We start from the raw sequence: 25,375 nt of genomic DNA on the forward strand, positions 1-25,375 counted from the left end.
GGCGGTAGCGGATTGGCCCACCCCCAAGTCCGTTAAGGAAGTTCAGCGTTTCCTGGGCTTCACCAACTTTTACCGCAAGTTCATCAAGAACTTCAGCTCGGTGGCAGCCCCTCTCTCAGCTGTAACCAAGGGTGGCAACACAAGGTTTCTGTGGGGAAGAGAAGCTGAGACGGCCTTCCAAGGACTCAAGCAGCGCATCCTCTCTGCTCCCATTCTGACACTACCAACGGCGGATGAACCTTTTGTGGTGGAGGTAGACGCATCAGAGGTTGGGGTTGGAGCTGTCCTGTCTCAGAGGGGTGAAGACAAGAAGCTTCATCCTTGCGCCTTCTTCTCTCACCGGCTTACCCCGGCCGAGAGGAATTACGATGTGGGGGATCGTGAACTCCTAGCGGTTAAGATGGCATTGAAGGAATGGAGACACTGGCTCGAGGGGGCTTCTCAACCGTTTCAAGTGCTTACGGACCACAAAAATCTGGAGTATATCCAGCAGGCGAAGCGGTTGAACTCCAGACAAGCTCGATGGTCTCTTTTCTTCAGCCGATTTCAGTTTATCCTCACCTATAGACCCGGGTCGAAGAATCTCAAACCGGACGCCTTGTCACGAATCTACTCTCCTGCCATTCGAGAAGATACTGACATGACTGTCCTTCCGGCCGCTAAGATCGTGGCTCCGATCTCGTGGCAAGTGGAGGATACCGTGAAACAAGCCCAAGCCATCGAACCGGGCCCTGGAGGAGGTCCTGCCAATCGGTTGTTTGTTCCCAAGGCAGCAAGGTCCCAAGTCCTTCTGTGGGGGCACTCCTCTCGCCTCACCTGTCACCCGGGCGTAGGTCGCACCTTGGAGTTCATTCAGCGTAAGTTCTGGTGGCCCACCATAAAAGAAGACGTTGCCACTTTCGTCAAGGCCTGTTCCGTGTGCTGCCAGGGCAAATCTTCTCACCTCCGCCCTCAAGGACTCCTTCACCCTCTATCTATTCCCCACCGACCCTGGTCCCATATCTCATTGGACTTTATTACTGGCCTTCCTCCGTCCCATGGTAATACAACTATCCTAGTCATCATCGACAGGTTTTCTAAGGCGGCCAGGTTCGTTCCCTTGACTAAGTTACCTTCTGCCAAGGAAACGGCTGAGTTGGTGATTAACCATGTGTTCCGAGTCTTCGGCATTCCGCAAGATATGGTTTCTGACAGAGGTCCCCAGGTCGCCTCAAGGTTTTGGAAGGCCTTCTGCCAACTCATAGGGGCCACTGCCAGTCTATCTTCAGGGTACCATCCGGAGTCCAATGGCCAAACCGAGAGGATGAATCAAGAGCTGGAAACCACCCTCAGATGTATGGTCTCCAACAACCCGTCCACATGGTCGTCCTTCATGGTTTGGGCCGAGTACGCGCACAACACCTTGTGCTCCTCCTCCACTGGTATGTCCCCGCACGAGTGTCAGTTTGGCTATGCTCCTCCATTGTTCCCGGACCAGGAGGCAGAAGTCAGTGTGCCTTCAGCCTCGAGGTTCATCAGACGCTGTCGGCTTACGTGGAAGAAGGCCCGTCTTAATCTTCTGCATTCCTCACAGAGGTACCAACAACAAGCCAACAGACGTCGCCGTCCCGGGCCTACCCTGCGCCTCGGCCAGAGAGTATGGCTCTCAACCAAGAATTTACCGCTACGGGTGGAGTCTCGCAAACTGTCCCAGAAATTCATCGGTCCCTTTAAGGTTGCCAGAAAAGTGAACCCCGTTACTTTTCGCCTGCACTTACCCAGATCCCTTAAAATTAATCCCACGTTTCACATTTCTTTATTAAAACCTGTTGTTTTTTCTCCCCTTATCCCGGCAGGCAGACCTCCCCCTCCGCCCCGTATCATCGGAGGCCAGTCGGCTTATACCGTCCATCGGATACTGGATTCCCGCCGGGTGCAGCGGTCCTGGCAGTATCTGGTGGACTGGGAAGGCTACGGTCCCGAGGAGCGCTCCTGGGTTCCTGCCAAGGACATACTGGACCCTGACCTCATTCGTCAGTTCAGGGTCCTCCACCCTGAGAAGGCTGGTAGGAACGTCAGGAGCCGTTCCTAGGGGGGGGATTCTGTCAGGTTTTGGCCAGGACTGTTCAGGTTTTGTTCACTAGATGTCCCCCTTGCACCTTTTTTGTACCTTTTGTTTTTCTTGCTCCAATTATTGTTTGCACCTGTAAGTCATTCCCTTGTTAGTATTTAAACCCTGTGTGTTCCTTAGTTCCTTGCTCAGTGTTTGTAAGTTAGCACCCAGCCCCAGCCCAAGCCTTGTTTTATATAGACTTTTCTCTTGTTGGATTTTCCAGAGGTTCTCTGGTTTTGTTCTTGTTTATTATTTGAGTAGTCTTTTGGAGGTTTGTTTTTCCCTGCTGTTTTTTACCACTTTGTGGATTTTTCGTTGTATTTTGGAGGATATCTATTTTTTATTAAACCACCATCTCTAGTACTGCTGTGTCTGCCTCATCTTCTGGGTTCTGCCAATTATTTAGTGACTGTTTCTCGCACCGGGTCCTGACAGAAACCAAGTTTGATTTCATCAGAAAATCCCCAAACACAAAGAAGAATCTATCTATGAAGCCACCCAGTAAAATACATTAGTCTAGGGCAAAGCTGAACAGATTGAAACATTTCAGTGCTGTGAAAGCTTTTACCTTGAAGATGATTATTACTGCTTCATGCAGTAAAAGTCGTTAAATCAATTTGGACACTACACAAACAATTGCTTAATTAGCGCCCCTTGTACTACACTTTAGATATTTAATAGTTTCAAGTTTTAATTTCACACGCACAAGTACAGTGAAATGCCTTTCTTGCAAACTCAAAACCCAACAATGCAATAATCAATAATAATGTAACACTAGAAAAACAGACGAGAAATAAGACGAAAGGGTATCAAACAGTATATACAACACTATGCAACCATATAGGAATCACTACCACATGAGAATGTTATCAACACTAGATTAGATCATTGTAGCACGGCTGAGACAGACGGAAAAATATCACAGCTGAGGCAGACGGGAAAATAACTGTGATCATGTAATTTTACATCTGAAATTATGAACTCATAGTCCCCAAACATTAAAAAGTCGATATTGGACCCAAAGTGTTGTGGATAAAACCAATAAGGCCCAAATCAATATGGGGCTCCAGTAGGCAGAAAGTATTTTGCTTAGCCTAAGTCACACATGAAGGATTTTAATGGCTCCAGTGGTTATCAGGTTTCCATTGTGGTTTTTTTCATCACTCTTACTATCGCAAACATTACAAAGCAATTTCAAAATGGCTTAGAAACTAAAATTACCTTTTTATTGAAACTAATTTATGCTTGACAATTGATGGAAAACAATAACAGGTAAAAACAGCTTCCTGCAATTCTCCCTGCTATTGTTGCCCAGCAGATCTGGGTAAAGGTAATTCGGGGAGCACAGAACAGTCCTCATGGATGAGTGTGCAGAGGAGTCTCAGGTGGGAGCTGGATAAATACATTGCAATAGGAACTTCTCAATGCCTTTCAAGAGGCTGTAAGCAGTGATTCGATTTGGAATAATGCCACAGCTACCACAGACATGAAAGGAGCAGCTCCACAAAACAGATCAATTAGTTTGGAGAAATAAAAGCTGCACAGACAGGTACTGTAGATATCTCACAAAGACAAAACAGCAGCAGCGAGCTTGTGGACAAGTAACTTTGAGTTAATTATCTCGTTACAAGATGAAAAAATCTAGGTAAGATTTTTTGTTGTTGTTGCAGTGTACTGAATGTTCCATTTTGTTTATACGTGATGACACAGTTTGACGTGGGGACAGTATGAACTAACCAGTACACTGCAATTGTATTTTTATCATACCTAGATTTTAAAAAATCTTGTATTGATATAATTAAATTGAAATTACATGTTTGAGTTGATTTAGCTAACCCAGAAAATGCATTTACTTGTTTTGAGTTGATTTAGTTTACCCAGAAACTGCATCAAGATAATTTGTCTTGGATTAAGATATTCTGATTTGTATCAAGCCTTTTATTACTGTAGGTTAAAATAAGCAAAATGATCTGGCGTCTTATCAAGACAAATTATCTCTGTGCACTGGCAGATAATTTAGCTTATTTTAACCTAAAAAAAGGCTTGATACAAGTCAGAATATCTTAATACAAGACAAATGCATTTTCAGGGTAAGCTAAATAAAATAAAAAAAGTCATTTTGACTTAATTATCTCAATACAAGATAAACAAAAATCTAGGTGAAATCTACAGTAGGTAAGATTTTCATTTTTGAGTGGCTAAAATGAAGCCTGTCTACATAAAAATGGCCAAAGTTAGAAAGAATTTGACTGTTGTGGACACAGCTGGTGACACAAAATACATTCATACGGTATCTTTCTACCACTGGGAACAAAGAGACATTTATTTGATAACGGGTGCAGATTTAAGAGCACATATTGTTCCAATTTGATTAATTAACCTTAATTAACCTTGCTCTGTAATATGTTCCATATTGTCATGTCACCTCGAGCATCAATGCTGGAATGAAAGCGCTCTCTTTCCAGGGCGACTTGATGGAAAAGTCTTGAGCATCTCTCTCAGCAACCAACCAAACCTGCTTTCAAACTAGATTGCTGTTAGTTCTGCTCCAGGAGCAGATTTAAATGTAAAATTACTGGGCTCACTGATTTATTAAGAGGACTATAAGGTCAGCTAATATATGTCATACTGGTTATGGGACAAGTCGATTAGGAGGCAGGCTTTAATTATTTCTTCAAACATAAATCTCCTCTTAACCCAGGAACACACTTTTGCTAATAGCTATTTGAGACTCTTAAGCTCTATTAAGAAAAGCAATTCTTTGCAATTTTTCACAGATGAATGTGAGATTTGGCAATTAAGAGTCAATTAGCTATATGCATCTACCTCAGCAATTTTACTGATCTCTAAAAAAGAGAGATGATTTTCTGATACCATTGGACCGCACACTGATAGAAATAAGTAGAAAGTTCATTCCATTTGTGAATAATTGATGTTGAATAGTATTCTGAACACATCCAAATTGGTTTCAGGTGCTATGGCAGTTCAAATTGCACAATTAAACTCGAGACAGTTTTACAGGTAAAAGAGAATGTGATATAAAACATGAATCTCTGACTGACTGACTGGGCTTATTGTCTGCAAGTGAACTCCTCATTTGGTAAGTCTAGACTCCTTGACTTTTCTCTATCAAAACACAGTTTTAATGAATGGCTTGCAGATGTCCCGTACATGTGGGCCCATGGAGGTAATTCTGTGTCTATAGTGGTCCAATCTGGGAACCAGGGGATTGGTAACAAAAGGTTTGGAGTGACACTGCCACCCTCTTTCATCTCAACACAGGATGGGGTGCTAGATAAAAGCCCCAGAGAGCCTAGGAAATAGAGAGCCTGAAGGAACAAAGTGGACAAAAGCATTGGACATCTAAGGTGCTGAGTAAATTTTACAAAGTATATTTTTGGGCATTATTTAGGATAAAAGCCGTTGTAGTAACAAGAAGCGGTACTGGGGCCACTTCACTGCCAGTGCAGGAGGCTATGTTTGATCATCCTGATAAAATACACATGCACACACCCATGTGTGCGCGCCCACACACACACACACACAGAGAGAGAGAGAGGGAGAGAGAGAGAGAGATAATGATAGTGCTAAAATCAAACTGTGCTCCCTCCCGTCCTAAAAGCAGAAGCAGAGCAAACAAACCATTGTTGCAAAAAGGTCCTGAAGATCCCAGCCAAAATCCTTATTACAGAATGATACAGCCAATGCCTCAAGAAGAGCCTGTAATGTCAGAGGGTACAGTGCTGGAGACTTGACCAAATGCATGCTCCTCTGAGCACACAGCTGTGCACATGGGCTCTTTTTGTTCAAAAGAAAGCATGAAAGCATGCAGTCAGCCTTCTAGAGATATGTCTAATAATTCTCATCTCAGTCGCAAGAAAAGAGGCAGGCCTTGTAAATGTTGGTATTGAACTACTCTTCCCACGATTTATTGAGAAATTAAGGTAACGTAATATACACTGAGTGTACAAAACATTCGGAACACCTTCCCAATGTTGAGTTGCAACCCTTTTGCCCTCAGAACAGCCTCAATTCGTCGGGGCATGCACTCTACAAGGTGTCAAAAGCATTCCACAGGGATGCTGGCCCATGTTTACTCCAATGCTTTCCACAGTTGTGTCAAGTTGGCTGGATGTCCTTTGGGTGGTGGACCATTCACAGGAAACTGTTGAGCGTGAAAAACCTAGCAGTGTTACAGTTTTTGACACCCTCAAACCGGGCAGCTACTACCATACCCCATTCAAAGGCACCTAAATATTTTGTCTTGCATATTCACCCCCAATGGCACACATACAGAAAACCTGCACGTAGGCATTTCGTTTCACAGGGGAGTTCATTTCACTTGAAAGTTAGATCCCTCTTTTCACGCTTAACTTACTGTAACTGGGGTTAACTGTAGCTGACATTACATCATAGCGTAGGTTTAAAAAGCGTAGGTTCAAATGTACAGTAATGAGTGATATTTCCTTTCATTTTGTTCTTGTCATAGAATAATCGTTTAAAGCCACAAAGCGGAGACAAGCACATGACATCTGATGCAATTGCATACAGTCTATGCAGGTAAAAAAGTTCTAAAGCCAGAATATAGCTGGTAGCTATTTACACTTAATTAACTCAGCTTACCGTACTCCCTCTATTCACATTATCACAACAGCTGGAGAGTAGTGTTCAGGAAATATTTGCATTTAAACGAGGGATTCATGTAAATCCTTCAGGAGTTACGGGAATTTTACACCATGTTTAGCAAATCTAGTAGGATTCTCAAATCTCTGGATGCGGGGGGCTCGTATAAAAGATGAAAAAACGGAAGTAAAAAAACAGCACATCTGTCTGCATAATTGCACATGCTCTGTGAGAGAAATACAGCTGTACTCTATGAATATCAAGTAAAAACGACTGAGGACTGTATTGTGGCAAAATGTAGACGTATAAAAATGTCTGCACTAACATAGTTTTAATCTGGACCCACATTTCCATTTTCATTGACAACAAATACATCCCATAGCTTATTATTGGTAAATCTTTGGTCTAACTCTGTAGTCAACCAATAATACACTGTAGAACAATGTATCACATTGAAATCATGACCTTTGAGGTGGCAACTCTGTGACTCAGAAACATTGTATATACAAGCTATTCATCCATATGAATTATGGGTGTACATCTTTTACATAATCACCGATAAAGAATCAATAGAAATAATAATCAAGGGAAGGCGGTATTGAGTGAGAGAGCGGCCCTCTATCCATCAGTTAGCCATGCGTCAGGCAGTAGACAGGACCAACTCCTCACTGGCAGCACCACCATCCATCACAAGTTCATGGGAGGAAGGGTAACGTCAGATTATTTGGAGCACTGCTACTCAGGGGGGTAACATTGACAATCCCGGAAAATATCTAGAGGAACAAAACTTTCTCCAACTGAAGAATATGTACATATACCTATTCAGAGTGCCGATTGTTGTCCATATTCAAATCAAATCAAATGTTATTGGTTGCATACACATATTTTGCAGATCTTATCGCAGGTGTAGTGAACTGCTTATGTTCCTAGCTCCAACAGTGCAGTAAACAATACACATGGGTTATTACTAGTAGAAAAAAGGAGTAAAAATACTTTAAAGTACTACTTACGTCATTTTTTGTGGTATCTGTACTTTACTTTATTTATATTTTGGACTAATTTTACTTTAACTTCACTACATTCCTAAAGAAAATATTGTATAGGATTTTCCATACATTTTCCCTAACAACACAAGGTACTCGTTACATTTTGAATGCTTAGCAGGACAGGAACCTATGACAATTGGGTACTTTTTCCACCACTGTATCTAAGCATGACTGCCAAATCTCTTACATGTAAGCAGACGCAGATGGTATAACACAGGGATGGGCAACTTTGATGTGGGTGGGGGCAACAAAAAAATTGAACTCATCATGACAGGCTCGCGGGTCTGCTTACCCAAATTCATGCCCACACATGCAGTCAGAGCCTAGCTTAGCCTTTTGGGGGACCTAAGTGAAAACAAATTCTCTCTGTCTTTTGCCATGGGGGTGTAGAGAAAATGTTGCAATTTTATAATTCTACATATTTTGTCATGGGGCGGAGAGAAAAATGTGCAGTTTTACAGCTAATTTCCTGCAATTCTACTCATTTAGCCATAGGGTGGAGAGAAATGTTTGCAGATTTTAATTTGATATTTGAGTGAGAGTCACTAATAAAATCAATGGGGAACCACCCATTTGGTAATTCGACCATGATTACTACAAGTTTAGATAGCTGGCTAGACTAACTTACCAATCTAAAAAATGGTAGTTGACATGGGCTAATTGAGTGACTCTCAGTGACTGACATTACAATTGAGAGAAAACTGCTGATGCACAACCAAATGTCAAAATTGCATCTTCTGTATTCTTCTATTCTAACTCTCAACAGTAAGTTGAGACCCCGACTGAGTTCCTAAAATTATTATTATTATTTTATTTTTTGGGGGGGGGATTGATCCGTAGGCTGCCCGCCGTATAAGATATTCCATTTATTTCAGACAGCTCTTCCCCTGTCCCCACTGTCACTTCCAGTTCATAGACAGGGAAATGAGCAGATGGAAAACTAGCCATCAGTATAAACTAAAGTGAGCAACAGTTCCAACATCAGAGGATTTGTATCCACAGAGCAAACAGATTGAACATTACATCAACCAGGACAAGTCTATCCTGAGAGTGAGAGGTTGTGAGGAATAAATGACAAATCCCATAAATATTGAGACAGAATGAAATAAACATGACAGTTGATGTACAAAATGGAAAAGGAGTTCTAGAGGGAGAATAACTATCCACAGTGTTGAAAGGGGCCGGGTGACATGGACATGATATACAGTAAAGAGTTTGAGAGATTGCTATAAAAAAATTTTAAACGTTAATTATCTATTAATTCTTGACATTGTTAAAATATATTTACTTTTAGCCATTCAGACCTTGATAAACCCAAGGAAATGTATCACAACATCAACAAAGTATTGCAAAATAAATGACAGTACACAAGAAACATGATTAAGACACTATGCATGAGTTTTACTATCAATGCCTATTTCAATTAAAAAATACTTTCTATACCCAGAACCCAATTACTGAATTAGGAGGCAGAGCTTGTTCTTCAGACAGCATCAGCGCGTCCATTATGACAATTATCTATTTCCTACGGATCTTACTGAAAAGGCTTTCGGTATCTATGCTGTTAAAGCAAGCCAATTCAAGAGGAAAGGCAGAGAAAATCATATCTCCTTAAAGTACTTTGGGACCATTTGATGTTCACTGTTTTTTTATCCTTTTTACACTGAACAAAAATATAATCGCAACATGTAAAGAGTTGGTCCCATGTTCATGAGCTGAAATAAAAGATCCCAGAAATGTTCCATGTACGCACAAAAAGCTTATTTCTATCAAATGTTGTGCATGCATTTCTCCTTTGCCAAGATAATCCATCCACCTGACAGGTGTGGCATATCAAGAAGCTGATTAAACAGCATTATCCTTACACAGGTGCACCTTGTGCTGGTTACAATAAAAGGACACTAAAATGTGCAGTTAATTTCTCTACCACATGGTGTCACATGGGCGAGCGTTTTGCTGATGCCAACGTTGTGAACAGAGCAGGCATAAGCTACGGACTACGAACACAATTGCATTTTATCGATGGCATTTTGAATGCTCAGAGATATTGTGACGAGATCATGAGGCCAATTGTTGTGCCATTCATCGGCGCACTCACCTAATGTTTCAGCATGATAATGCACGGCCCCATGTCGCAAGGATTTGGATACAATTCCTGGAAGCTGAAAATGTCCCAGTCCTTCCATGGCCTGCATACTCACCAGACATGTCACCCATTGAGCATGTTAGGGATGCTCTGGATCAATGTGTACAACAGCGTGTTCCAGTACACGCCAATATCCAGCAACTTCCCCCAGCCATTGAAGAGGAGTGGGACAACATTCCACACGTCACAATCAACAACCTGATCAACTTTATGAGAAGGAGATCTGCGCTGCATGAGGCAAATGGTGGTAACACCACATGATTTCTGATCCACGCCCCTACCTTTTTTTAAAGGAATCTGTGGCCAATAGATGCATATCTGTATTGCCAGTCAAGTGAAATCCATAGATTAGGGCCTAATGAATTCATTTAAATTGACTGATTTCCTGATATAAACTGTAACTCAGTAAAATCTTTGAAATTGTTGCATGTTGTGTTTATATTTTTGTTCAGTGTATTATCTCAACTCTACGAGGTCAAGCTCCAGCAAATTAATCACGGAGAATATTTTCACATAAATCACATACAGTGGGGAGAACAAGTATTTGATACACTGCCGATTTTGCAGGTTTTCCTACTTACAAAGCATGTAGAGGTCTGTCATTTTTATCATAGGTACACTTCAACTGTGAGAGACGGAATCTAAAACAAAAATCCAGAAAATCACATTGTATGATTTTTAAGTAATTAATTTGCATTTTATTGCATGACATAAGTATTTGATCACCTACCAACCAGTAAGAATTCCGGCTCTCACAGACCTGTTAGTTTTTCTTTAAGAAGCCCTCCTGTTCTCCACTCATTACCTGTATTAACTGCAACTGTTTGAACTCGTTACCTGTATAAAAGACACCTGTCCACACACTCAATCAAACAGACTCCAACCTCTCCACAATGGCCAAGACCAGAGAGCTGTGTAAGGACATCAGGGATAAATTGTAGACCTGTACAAGGCTGGGATGGGCTACAGGACAATAGGCAAGCAGCTTGGTGAGAAGGCAACAACTGTTGGCACAATTATTAGAAAATGGAAGAAGTTCAAGATGACGGTCAATCACCCTCGGTCTGGGGCTCCATGCAAGATCTCACCTCGTGGGGCATCAATGATCATGAGGAATGTGAGGGATCAGCCCAGAACTACACGGCAGGACCTGGTCAATGACCTGAAGAGAGCTGGGACCACAGTCTCAAAGAAAACCATTAGTAACACACTACGCCGTCATGGATTAAAATCCTGCAGCGCACGCAAGGTCCCCCTGCTCAAGCCAGCGCATGTCCAGGCCCGTCTGAAGTTTGCCAATGACCATCTGGATGATCCAGAGGAGGAATGGGAGAAGGTCATGTGGTCTGATGAGACAAAAATAGAGCTTTTTGGTCTAAACTCCACTCGCCGTGTTTGGAGGAAGAAGAAGGATGAGTACAACCCCAAGAACACCATCCCAACCGTGAAGCATGGAGGTGGAAACATCATTCTTTGGGGATGCTTTTCTGCAAAGGGGACAGGACGACTGCACCGTATTGAGGGGAGGATGGATGGGGCCATGTATCGCGAGATCTTGACCAACAACCTCCTTCCCTCAGTAAGAGCATTGAAGATGGGTCGTGGCTGGGTCTTCCAGCATGACAACGACCCGAAACACACAGCCAGGGCAACTAAGGAGTGGCTCCGTAAGAAGCATCTCAAGGTCCTGGAGTGGCCTAGCCAGTCTCCAGACCTGAACCCAATAGAAAATCTTTGGAGGGAGCCGAAAGTCCGTATTGCCCAGCGACAGCCCCGAAACCTGAAGGATCTGGAGAAGGTCTGTATGGAGGAGTGGGCCAAAATCCCTGCTGCAGTGTGTGCAAACCTGGTCAAGAACTACAGGAAACGTATGATCTCTGTAATTGCAAACAAAGGTTTCTGTACCAAATATTAAGTTCTGCTTTTCTGATGTATCAAATACTTATGTCATGCGATAAAATGCAAATTAATTACTTAAAAATCATACAATGTGATTTTCTGGATTTTTGTTTTAGATTCCTTCTCTCAGAGTTGAAGTGTACCTATGATACAAATTACAGACCTCTACATGCTTTGTAAGTAGGAAAACCTGCAAAATCGGCAGTGTATCAAATACTTGTTCTCCCCACTGTAAATAGCCAACTTTCATTATGCTTCTCTGGAAGAAGATGGTATTGATTGATGCATACTGCCATCGAATGTATTTTAAGAGCATTATTTTAAGAGCTGACAGAATGTATTATTGATTGAGCTGAACTGGGCTGCACCACTTAAGAGCATTAAATATTGTATGCATGTTACAGTGAAAAGATGGTTCAAATTTCACTGTGAAATACCATTCAAAGATTGAATCTGAATCAACATAAAACCATTTGCAAGGTCAAGAACAGACAACATGGAAACAGGTAAGAAATGAACACATGGATTAATATGATGTATAGTATATTTGGCCTGCAGGCATAACAGGGCCAAATCCATCAATAATCACTCATATCTAAAGTATTGATGAGATCAATAAACAGTGTATTAAATGTCCTCTTTCCAATGGAATTAATTTAATGTATCAATACTTTCTGCTCTAATTTTACAATCAAATCGTTCAATGTTGACATGAAGTTGAGAGCCACATACTCTAACAAATTGCAAGATACACTCTCTAATAATATCAACTGCCCTTAAAAAAATTGTCTTGAACCCGCACCATTCAGTCATCATGTGGAGTTTTTTAAGCTATACCAAGAGTAATAAAGAAGACAGATGACAGTCACAGATGCAGGTCCTTACTATGTGAAAACATCCCAAGACTTTAAGGTCAGGCCCGGACAATTGATGGAACTGTCACTGTTTCGCCCTATAGTGACAGTGGAGTTCCCTACAGATCGGATTACTCTTGCTCCGGAGTGAGACTGGGCCCGGCCAGGAGGACAAAATAAATGGCCTGTGAGGGATGGGGCGGCCTTGTTCCCACCGTGGGGCATCAGAACTGATTCTGAAGAAGCCATCATTCATTTAACTGTCCATGTCGTCATTTTAGGATGTCCAATAACTGGAGAAGCAGCAAGGAGTATTGACTTCCTCTTACTCAATAGGAAAACAGCTAAATTGAGACCGTAGTCTGTCAGTTATGTGCAGAAATTCTGCTATCTTTATTTTCAATTTAGTCATTTAGCAGACGTTCGTATCCAGAGTGACTTGCCGTAGTGAGTGCATACATTTTCGTACTAGTCCCACATGGGAATCAAACCCACAACCCTTGGTGTTGCAAGTTCCATGCTCTACCAACAGCCACATGGAACCATTTATCCTCTTCTACTCAGGTCTGTCAGTTATAATGTCCAAGAAAAATAATAATATAAATATATACTGCTTTATCTTATCTTTATCTTATTCTTCTATTTCCATTATTTTCACATGCTGAGAGAAGATGATTTCTGTTCGGTTTTTGTACTCACTATGACATTACGTTTGCTCAATATACTTTAACTGAACATCTTTGAAAGTCTGTCCTGTATTATAAAGACAGTATGTGGTAGTGTAGGCATTTATTGTTATTTATTTTGAGTTGAATCTTGAGGAAAGTGATGAGGAGTTATTTTTATGCGTTGGAGTTGTAGTTTCATGTATTAGCTCTATCAGGATGAAGATCCTGAGTGTGGAGTCACAGCACTGGCAAATGCTGCTCCCCAAGGAGATGCTTCCATGTTGATTGCTTTATCAGGCGGGACACAAGACACTATGACAAGTCCCACTGACATATCTTTTCTGTCACATGCCTTCACACTGCTGGCTAGTACAGTATGATCAGAGAGGGAATAAAAGATAGTTAGTGACTTACATGCAAAGGTTAGACTGGCCTCTCGGCTCACGATGGTCCCAAAAGAGTTGAAGGCGAGGCACTGATATGTTCCAGCATCCTGGTCTTTGTTTAAATGGCTGATTCGGAGGTTGCCTCCAGACAGGCTATAGTGTGAGGCTGATTTGGGAGTGATCGCGGTGCCATTCAGTTTCCACCTAAAAACAAAATGAAAAGCAGTTAGATCCAGATCCACTATTAACTTCAATCTATTGTAGATCACGTACTGTACCTTTAGGGAAATATGAGATTCTGACAAAAACATCAAAGAAGGTAAATGCTGATTTTACCTTAATTTGATTAGTAAAGGATCAAGAGAGCCCTCAAACCATGCCCCACAGTATAGCGTTAATCTAAGTAGTGAACTACACTGACGGCTGGCACAACACAGAGCAGAAAAGACCTCACTCACTAAGAATACACAGCCTCTGTGTATTCCATCCATCTTGCTAGACACCAAGTCAAACAGCATAAAAATGCAGATTAATCATTACGATGCAACAAATAAAAAGAATGGCTAGCACACTGCATTCTGCACTTTTGCATTCTACACCAGGCTATGAGATTATAATTGGTGTTAGAGGTGATCAGTGAATGATATAATTAATTTATGAAGGCAGCAGATTCCTCAATCCCTCCACATAGAGCAGAAAGGTGGTTATGATACCAAACTAAATTTCACAGATGAGTAAGCATTAGGGTTGAATGGCGGGAACCCGGTTACCGGGATTTACCACCCAAAAACCACTCCCTTTTCCCGGGATAAATAACTCAGAGAAACCGGTAAATTATAATAAATTATTTATATGAACAGCATGGCGTGAAATGGAACTGTGAAATAATGTGCAATGTCTAAATCTGGCTTCTCTACGGCCTCTGCAGGGTGGGGATGGCCCATCTACCATCTCCATCTTCTCTAAGGCCCATCTCAGTATGGAGTGCAGTTCACAATCCATGTAGACCTACAGTATCATCTCATCATCATCATAATTTTTCTTGTGAGAGATAGGCCTAAATTTGCTGAAGCATAGCTACAGTAATATAAAGACCAAATGCGTGTCTAATTTACCCATCTCCATCTGGCTTTTATTTTTAAATTGTAAATATATATTTTTTATTGCAGCTCCAGAGTTTTAAAAGAGCCTATGACTCAAATAGTGTTGCTTTAAACCAGTGCACGCACGAAGCACTCTCTCGCAGTCTTTTTCTCTCTCCATCAACTCAATTCCAATTGCATCCAAAATAGATAACCCTGTTCTAGATTGATATATAGCCCTATATAGATGTACTAGTCTACCTCTTTCAGGTAATATATTCAATGCAGTATTATACTTATATTTAGCTAATTAATGATGGCTTATAGCCTCTGTCTCTTGTGCAATATGCATGCACCTGTGCTCTGCTAGCCTCTCTCCTTAAAAAATGCTCCTTAGCTCATGGAGTCCCATGCAGGAAAAGCTAGACTAGAACAGCTTGCTGGACAAAATGTTTTGGGCATTTCTTATACCAATAGACTATTCGAAGAGGGATTTAAGCTCTTGTTTGCGTAACGTTAAATACAGCAGCCAATAGAATTCACGGGTAGTTTGAAATAAAGGTTAAATAAAAATATATTTTTTTTAAAGAAGACAAATGCACTCGATGGCGGTAGGCTATAGCAGTTATTTATTCAGATGCATAACCATTCAATCTCTGTGAAGAGAAGTGAAAGCCATCCGCATTTAATTCTAGTCCTGTATTATTCAAGGATGTCATTAGAATGATGAAGATAAGGACAACAAAACGTATTTCATTTAACCGTTGAACGCGAGGAAGGAATGACCCAACAATAGAGAAAGAGGAGGTAGGCTAATACAATTAGGGGAAACACTATGAAATGTATATATGCGTCCCGCCTACTAATTATACAAATAGGCCCTATTATATTTCAACGTTAAAATCTAATTCGTTAGGCTATAATTGTAACTTTGTAGGCTGCATGTGCTGCACCAGTATCACATGGTCTCTCCCTGCTTTATCATGGTTTGAACTATGTTCGTAAATCCAATCCATATAATACAGTATAATACAATACATTACAGTAATACAGTTCACACTCAAAAAGATTAGCCTACTGGAGCTAGTTTAATTTAGCACATAGCTAGCTACATCTATGGGTTTGTATGTTTTTTTGTTGTGCGTAATGTTCAGTAGCCTATATCATAAATGTATTGGATAATGGCACAATCATTTGGACTTTTTTGGGCTTGGGTTCATTAAATGTCTTTAGGGCTCATAAAATGTATTTAATATATTGCTCATCAGACTCAAGTAGCATCAGGCTTGAATTTTCGATCAAAGCTCTCATCAAATCCAGACATAGACCTATTTATATACTTTATAATGCTTTTGAATGACACTTCCGGTTTTGGCGGGAAATACCGGGTTACCTGGGAGAAAAGTGATTTATTCTCGGGAAGGGACATTTGTAAAATACCAGGAAAATATTCAACCTTACTAAGCATGATAGGTATTAAGGACTTTATTGGGATATGGACGATGCAAACCATGATTAGGGTCCAGAGTGATTAATTGCTGATTATTTATTTGGAGTAAGGAGAATAATTGATTGTCTTTATGGATTCTAAACAGCTCAACAAATAGGGTGACTTTGTCAAAGCATTCGTGAAAATATCTTTATTAGGTTGGTGTAGCTCTGCTTGAATAGATTTAAGGTATTTTATTGTATGATTCACCTTAGAGAAGGCATAATAATAAAAGGGACAAGTGTAAAAGGTTAATGACAGGTTAAAAGCAAAACGTTTGACATCAACATCTTTGTTCTCTTTCATCTACCATTTGGACAACTACCAACCATATCAAGCATTTGAATAGAAACTGGGCCTGAGGGTTATCTCTCCCAGGGCTTCATTATAGAGAGGGAAGAATAACTCAGATCCATACATGGTGTTCTTGTGCTATGGCAATTATGACTGGAATAGAGTAAGAGGCTAAACATCATTCCTTGAGCAAAAGGGAACATGTAGTTCAAACTAAAAATATATGATTACAAACAGTTCACGGTGGCTTTGTTCTTACAGAATACAATATGACCATGCCTTTAAATACATAGTGCTTATGGGGGTAGCACCGCGTTTACAAGCTGGTACTGTAGACACTGTAGATATATAATAGTTCAGTGATACATTACCATGCCTACTCCAAACCAGCCTTACACTACGTACACAAGTCTGTGGTCTCCAGTGCCTCATTACTCTTCACTACAGTATGGTAAAGGTCCTCACCGACCGTCTCATAAGGCAACTCGAGACATTTGCTTACTTCCAATGCAAGAAAAACAAAAACATCAATATTTTACTGCACAGTAGTGAGTCTACTCTAACTACTCAGGCTTTCAGAAAGAGAACCTGCAATTGATAAAATGAGAAGAGTCTCTAACATGATCTGTTATCTCAGAGAAGTGGTCCTCATCAGCTCTCATACCAGGCTGTTTTTGTGTTAGAAAAAAATGGTATTCCATTAAAAATTAAAGCAGTCTGCCTATTCAAAGTTGTTATATTATTTTTCTTCAACAGAGAGAGTGATTCAATAGAGCCAATATTGAATATCACATTCCTGCAAGTTCTGGATGAGAGAAGACAGAGCTTTGACTGATATGGTAATACTGAGAAAACCAAAAACGCCACTTCCCTTCAGGTCAACATCAGAGCATTAAGCTGCACAAGGAGCTTTCTGAGGGAAGGAATAAGTGAGTGAGTTAGGTCAACATACTAAGATGAAAATCCATTGTCTTGCCACTAGATATTGACCTGACAATGACTGTTGTATTGAATTGAGTCGGCTAATATCATGGCTATGATACATTGAGCAATAAATTAAATCAAGTACATGTACATGTTGCAGATAATCTAATAATCTAATAGACAATTAATCATTCTAGAGGGGCACACTGGTATAGCAGCTCTGTTTGTTAAGCACATGCTTTATGCAATCATGTTCCAGCAGGCCGTCCATACAGTGGCATAATATCATGCCATCTGGCTTATGAGTTTGTAGAACGTTACACGGTCTGTTCCTTTCCTTTAGCCTTCTGCGTGGCGATAGACCCAGTGCCACAGAACAAAGACTCTATTATCCAGAGTAAATATTCTGTTATAAGCTTTATGCTTGTAGGGACAGACAGTTTTAAAGCATATAAGAGGATGAGCCACATTTAATGCCCAACCTCTGAGGTCAGCCTGTAACAGTATACGATTGTGTGATGTGCAGTTAATGAACTTTGAAGATGATTTAGTCTGCAGCTGCCCTCAGGAAGACCGTCTTAGAAGGCAGGCAGGCAGCCCATCCCGGGCCACGCTCTGTGCTCTGACAGGACTGTAGTGACCTTGACAGGAAACAGCTGATTAGGTCATCCTTTAAACTGGCTCAATCCCAAGTGTTAAATTTACCAATCCTTCTAAATCTCACCCCAGCAATTTCATTGAGCAAACATGATTGATTTGAACCTTGTAGTTGCCAGAGATACAACACACACAATTTTCGATAGACTAATGTACCGTGCAGAGAGAGGAAAAGAGACACTGGCCATGTCTGAATATCCACACTTGCATCCTAAATAGTATGCCGGTTGGGTATACAAAAAAATAGTTTAATAGTGTTCGACATTTGGAAAATCAATTATACTTTAAATGCCTGGATGTCTTCCTCATTTCGGCTTTGACGACAGCTGACCAATTAGATACACAGTAGGGATGAGGCGTACCCCTGGGGGTTTGAGTACCCCAATTTGGGAATACCTGTACTAGATGAAGATCCTAAATGAGTTTAACATCCTGGCATTTAAACCCTACTCAATTTTATTTTTTTTGCATACTATTAAACATTTATTTTCACATAATGAGAATGCGTCATGCGCGATTGCATTGTTTCCCATTATTCGTTGATTTCGGTAGCTGCGCAATGCCGTCGGGGGTACGCCTAATAAAAATGTGATTTTTTCCAAACAGTCCATTTATATTTTCCAATGGGGCTATACACTTGGGTGAGTTTTCTTCTGCCTGAGTAGTCTCGTTTCACTGCCAAAAATAAAACTAAACCATCTAGTGTTCAGCGAAATAACAACACAATGTCAAATACAGGTAGCCTAGTCAAATAATTAACATCCTAACGGTCCGTATGTTGCCAAACGTAGCTGATGCTCATTCCGTTGCTCATTGCTCATTCGAAAATGGATAAATGGTTAAAAAAATAAGGTCATAGAGACACATACCAGCTCTACTGGTAGTACTGCTACTACCAGCAGTATTACAGCTGCACCTGTCGATGACACAAGTTGTTCTGCTTCCACGAGCACATCCAATGCTAGCATCAGTAATTCTACATTTGTTGTTAGCCCAGCTAGGATAGACACTGACAGTTGTGAATCTGATGCAACTGAAGAGCTACTGCCACCTTACCCGGGAAAGCACCGAACAAAAGACAAATATGATGAGAACTACATTGATTTGGGGTTCACTTATATTGGGAGTAGTGCCTTTTCTCAGCCACAGTGTGTTATATGTGCAAAAGTACTATCTCACAACTCAATGAAACATTCACTCTTGAGCAGACATTTAGAAACAAAACATGCCAATTTGAAAAATAAGCCACGGGAGTTTTTGAGCGAGAATTAAGACGACTTTCGAGTAGTCAGACATGTATAAAAGCAACAGATACCATTAATAATAAGGGTCTTATATGGTGAGCTACTGAGTGGCTAGGACAGGCAAGCCCCATGCTATTGTGGAGGACTTAATTCTTCCTGCTGCCGTGGATATGGCTGGGACAATGCTGGGAGAAAAGGCCAAAGAAACTATACAGACAATGTCTTCATCAAACAACACTGGATAACGATACTTTGTGGGAGGCAGTTGTTGATGTGTACAGAGGGTCCCTGTTTCGAGCCCAGGTAGGGGCGCGGAGAGTGGCGGAAGCTGTACTGTTACATTTCTGCTGTTGACCCGGATCACTGGTTGTTGTCGAAAAGGAGGAGGTCAAAAGGGGGGTGAGTGTAACCGGTGTGAAATGGCTAGCTAGTTAGCGGGGTGCGTGCTAATAGTGTTTCAATCGGTGACGTCACTCGATCTGAGACCTTGAAGTAGTTGTTCCCCTTGCTTTGCAAGGCCCGCGGCTATTGTGTAGTGATGGGTAATGGTGCCTCGAGGGTGGCTGTTGTCGATGTATGCAGAGGGTCCCTGGTTCGAGCCCAGGTTGGGGCGAGGAGAGGGACTGAAGCTATACTGTTACACATACAAGCCAGTGAATTCTATGCGTTACAGACTTGGCGGGCCTGGCACAGCTCCTGGTATATGTCCTATAGTTTATGGGGAGTCAAATAAGGAAGACATCCTCTTGTGCAAACCACTGGAAACCAGGATAACAGGAGAGATGTGTTGGTATCTGTAGTGATGGCGTAAAAGCCATGACAGAGAGACATAGTGGAGTGGTAACGTGTGCGCAAGCAGTTGCTCCCGACACCACTTGGGTACACTGCAGCGTCCACCGAGAGGCTCTTGCTGCCAAGGGAATGCCTGACAGCTTGAAAGACGTTTTGGCACTACAGTGAAAATGGTTAACTTTGACAAAGCAAGGCCCCTGAACTCTCGTGTATTTTCTGCACTGCAATGATATGGGCAGTGACCATGTACCGCTTTTACAACATACAGAAGTGCGCTGGTTATCAAGGGGCAAAGTATTGACACGTTTTTTTAATTGAGAGACGAGCTTAGCCTGTTGAGGATAGAGGGCGCTATTTTCACTTTGGGGAAAAATCGTGCCCAATTTAACTTCTTGCAACTATAGGGGGTGCTGTTCCGCATTAGCATTTTTTGGTCTCCAAATTAAACTGCCTCGTGCTCAATTCTTGATCGTACAATATGCATATTATTGTTATTATTGGATAGAAAACACTTTCTAGTTTCTATAGCCGTTGGAATTTTGTCTCTGAGTGGTACAGAACTACTTCTACAGCACTTTTCCTGACAGGGAGTCAGATTTCAGAAATTTTGACCCCTGATCTGGGGTCGGTTTTAAGGTGCCTGTAAATGCTATGGAGAAACCGACACTGCCTACGTCTTCCTCTGGGTGTCAGTACGTCATCACGCTTTGAATGGAGTCGATTGCACAATCAGAGCCACTATAAAACAACAAAACGTGGAAGTACCGTCCTTTCCCTTCGCGCGTCTTACGCAAGATGGACATCGGACTTGCCTCCTTCCAAATGGTTGTTTAGCCAGTGATATTTCTCCGGTCATGTTTTTAGTCGTTATAGTTGTTAAAAACATCATAATGTAGTTAATTTGAACCGTTTTATAGCAATTTATATCCGTTTAGTGCGATTTTGAGGAATTTCTTTGTCGTGCACTTTGAAGCTTTGGTCACGTTTCGGGGTCTCGGTCGATGTTAGTGGACATTTCGAAGGACAGAGGACATCTATCGACCAAAAGAAGATTAGACCCAAGAAAGGATACATTGCCCAAGAATCTGATGGAAAATCACCTCATAGTAAGAAATATTTAATATGATAAATCGTTGTTCTGTCGAAATATTTTAAACGCATAATCCGCCATTTTGTTTGTTATCGCTTCACTTGGCGAACCCTGTATTGCACAGTAAGGATAATTTTAGAAATGTAAATCAGCGGTTGCATTAAGAACTAATTTGTCTTTCGATTCCTGTCAACCCTGTATTTTTTAGTCAAGTATATGATTAGCTTTCGATTAAACTAGATCACTCTGAAAGATGACGTCCGACATTTTGAGGCTTGATTTGCTAGTATTTTCATTGTATAACCACGGTTTTGTATGGCTAAATATGCACATTTTCGAACAAACTCTATATGTATGTTGTAAAATGATGTTACAGGAGTGTCATCGGAAGAATTCTGAGAAGGTTAGTGAAAAAATTAATATATTTTGGCGATGATTACGTTATAGCTCTCTTTGGCTTGAATCGATGCTCTGGTAACGTTTGCACATGTGGTATGCTAACTTATCGATTTATTGTGTTTTCGCTGTAAAACGCTTAGAAAATCTGAAATATTGTCTGAAATCACAAGATCTGGGTCTTTCCATTGCTATGCTTTGTCTATTCTTATGAAATGTTTTATGATGAGTAAATTGGTCATACACGTTGCTCTCTATAGTAATTCTAGTCGAGTTGTGATGGTCGGTGCAATTGTAAACTGTGATTTCTACCTGAAATATGCACTTTTTTCTAACAAAACCTATCCTATACCATAAATATGTTATCAGACTGTCATCTGATGAGGTTTTTTATTGGTTATTGGCTATCAATATCTTAGTTTAGCCGAATTGGTGATAGCTACTGGTGGAGAGAAAAAATGGTGGACAAAGAAATTGTGTATTTTGCTAACGTGTTTAGCTAATAGATTTACATATTGTGTCTTCCCTGTAAAACATTTTAAAAATCTGAAATGGTGGCTTTATTCACAAGATCTGTATCTTTCATCTGGTGTCTTGGACTTGTGATTTAATGATATTTAGATGCTACTATCTACTTGTGAAGCTATGCTAGCTATGCTAATCAGTGTGTGGGGGGGGTGGGGGGTGATCCCGGACCCGGGGTAGAGGCTCGTGAAAGGTTAAACGGCCTCGTACTCTATTCTTGCTCGTACAATATGCATATTTTTATTACTATTGGATAGAAAACACTCTCAAGTTTCTAAAACCGTTTGAATTATATCTGTGAGTAAAACAGAACTCATTTTGCAGCAAACTTCCTGTCAGAAAGTGAAAAATCTGAAATCGAGGCTCTGTTCCAGGGCCTGCCTATAAATGTGCTTGATATCTATTAGTATACATGCACTTCATACGCCTTCCACTAGATGTCAATAGGCTGTGAGAGGTGAAATGGGGTTTCTAGGTATTTCTATGGTCAAAAGATAGAGCTTGGAATGACATGACCCCAGAATTCCTTTGTTCAGGAAGCGCATAAAGGTCACCAGTATTGGCTTCTGAAAAGCATTCGTTATAGACGTCTTATATCTCCGGCTTTGATTTTATTTGATAAATGTGAAAATATCATCGTAAAGTATGTTTTTTCAATATAGTTTTATTAGATTATTGAAATTTTTTCGGGAGTTTAGGCGTGTTGCGTTCTTTGCGTTTGGTGACGAAGGAGAGCTTAGCGCCACTTGGCTAGTTTTGCTTGCTCATTCGAGAGGGAAAAATGCCATTCTAAAACCAAACAACGATTGTTCTGGACAAAGGACCACTTGTACAACATTCTGATGGAAGATCATCAAAAGTAGGACCCATTTATGATGTTATTTCATATATCTGTCGAACATGTTTACTTTTAGTTTGCGCCCAGATTTTGGGCGCTCTCTCGCAATAACGTAAGCTGCATGTCGTAATGAAGTTCTTTTTAGAATTCTAACACGGCGATTGCATTAAGAACTAGTGTATCTATCATTTCCTATACAACATGTATTTTTTAGTAAAGTTTATGAATAGTTATTTGGTCAGAATAGGCGAGTGTCAGAAAAATATCCGGACATTCTGGGAAAAAGAGGCTAAGTTTTCAGAATGTATAACCACGGATTTCAGCTCTAAATATGCACATTTTCGAACAAACCATATATGTATTGTGTAATATGATGTTATAGGACTGTCATCTGATGAAGTTTATGAAGGTTAGTGAAAAAATCTATATCTTTTGCTGGTTTATTCGCTATCGCTAACGTGCCTATCGCTATCGCTAACGTGCCTTGAATGAATGAATGCGGTTGTGTGATAGGCTATTGTAGTAAGCTAATATAATGCTATATTGTGTTTTCGCTGTAAAACACTTAAAAAATCGGATATATTGGCTGGATTCACAAGATGTTTGTCTTTCATTTGCTGTACACCATGCATTTTTCAGAAATGTTTTATGATGAGTATTGAGGTATTTCACGTTGGTCTCTATAATTACTCTGGCTGCTTCGGTGCTATTTCTGATAGTAGCTGTGATGGTAGCTGCAATGTAAAACTGATTTATACCTCAAATATGCACATTTTTCGAACAAAACATAGATTTATTGTGTAACATGTTATAAGACTGTCATCTGATGAAGTTGTTTCTTGGTTAGTTTGGTTGGTTCTTGGTTAGTTTGGTTGGTTTTGTGCATGCTACCTGTGCTGTGAAAAATGTCTGTGCTTTTTTGTATTTGGTGGTGAGCTAACATAAATATACGTGGTGTTTTCGCTGTAAAACATTTTAAAAATCGGACATGTTGACTGGATTCACAAGATGTTTATCTTTCATTTGCTGTATTGGACTTGTTAATGTGTGAAAGTTAAATATTTCTAAAAAATATTTTTAGAATTTCGCGCTCTGCCTTTTCAGTGGAATGTGGGAGGAGTTCCGCTAGCGGAACCCCGGGGCTAGACAGGTTAGAGTTTTCTTTACTGGCCATCATTTTCACTTGTCTGACCGCTTGCATGATGACGAGTTTCTCACACGACTGGCCATTCTGGGTGATGTTTTATCTTGACTGAATGAATCTAGGATTACAGGGACTCTCCGCAACTACATTCAATGTGCGGGACAAAATTGAGGTTATGATTAAGAAGTTGGAGCTCTTCTCTGTCTGCATTAAAAAGGACAACAAACAGGTCTTTCCATATTGTTTGATTTTTTGTGTGAAAATGAACTCAAGCTTACGGACAATGTCAAATGTGATATAGCGAAGCACCTGAATGAGTTGGGTGCGCAATTACGCAGGTACTTTCCCGAAACGGACGACACAAACAACTGGATTCGTTATCCCTTTCATGCCCTACCTCCAGTCCACTTACCAATATCTGAACAAGAGAGCCTCATCGAAATCGCAACAAGCGGTTCTGTGAAAATTGAATTTAATCAGAAGCCACTGCCAGATTTCTGTATTGGGCTGCGCTCAGAGTATCCTGCCTTGGCAAATCACACTGTTAAGACACTGATGCCCTTTGCAACCACGTACTTATTAGAGAGTGGATTCTCGGCCCTCACTAGCATGAAAACTAAATACAAATACTGCGTTATTGATGTCATGTTAATCAGGCCTTCTGACGTTTGAAGTTTTGTAGGCTAGACTACCTACTCAATTATTTAATGTATGGATCAAGCCCTAGCAGTCATTCTGATCTCGTTCCCAATGATCAGTGCTTAAGTTTATTATGAATTTGCGATGCACCCCGACTGTCAAAGTTTTTCTGCGCAATAACCTTTCGATTTGAACATTTGAAAAGTTTTGGTGTGAGTTATAGTACTTTGGTTTCACTAATAACTATGTTGAAATGGAACCAAATGATCTGTTTCTGTCTTCAGGGCTTTTAAAATAGGATTGATGGGCTATATGGTCTACTACGGTATAGGTCGAATGTGATAGTCTGCCTATAACCAGCCTGAGTAGACCTATAAAAATCCACCTGCACTCGGCCCTGCTTCACGCTACTGCGTTGCGGCCGTGACATACTGCATACTTTTTACTAAACAGTACGGGCTAAATAGTATTTTTCATAGCTGTCTATTTATTTATTTGCATACACCGGGGCCTCACTGCGGTGGCGGTCGGCACTCGCCTTTTGCCT

General features: G+C 40.7%; 1 protein-coding gene across 3 annotated transcripts in view; it reads right to left on the minus strand.

Annotated features, from left to right (window-relative positions):
- The window catches only part of LOC139555969 (contactin-4-like), a 255,013-nt gene that overhangs the window by 117,514 nt on the left and 112,124 nt on the right, over positions 1–25,375 (minus strand). For all 3 annotated transcript variants that reach the window (XM_071369404.1, XM_071369411.1, XM_071369394.1), the window contains exon 4: positions 13,743–13,918. In XM_071369404.1, the coding sequence (XP_071225505.1) occupies positions 13,743–13,918 (176 nt within the window). The remainder of the gene's footprint in view (positions 1–13,742; positions 13,919–25,375) is intronic.

Source organism: Salvelinus alpinus, chromosome 2 (assembly GCF_045679555.1).
Source record: "Salvelinus alpinus chromosome 2, SLU_Salpinus.1, whole genome shotgun sequence".
NCBI classification, from domain to species: Eukaryota; Metazoa; Chordata; class Actinopteri; order Salmoniformes; family Salmonidae; genus Salvelinus; species Salvelinus alpinus.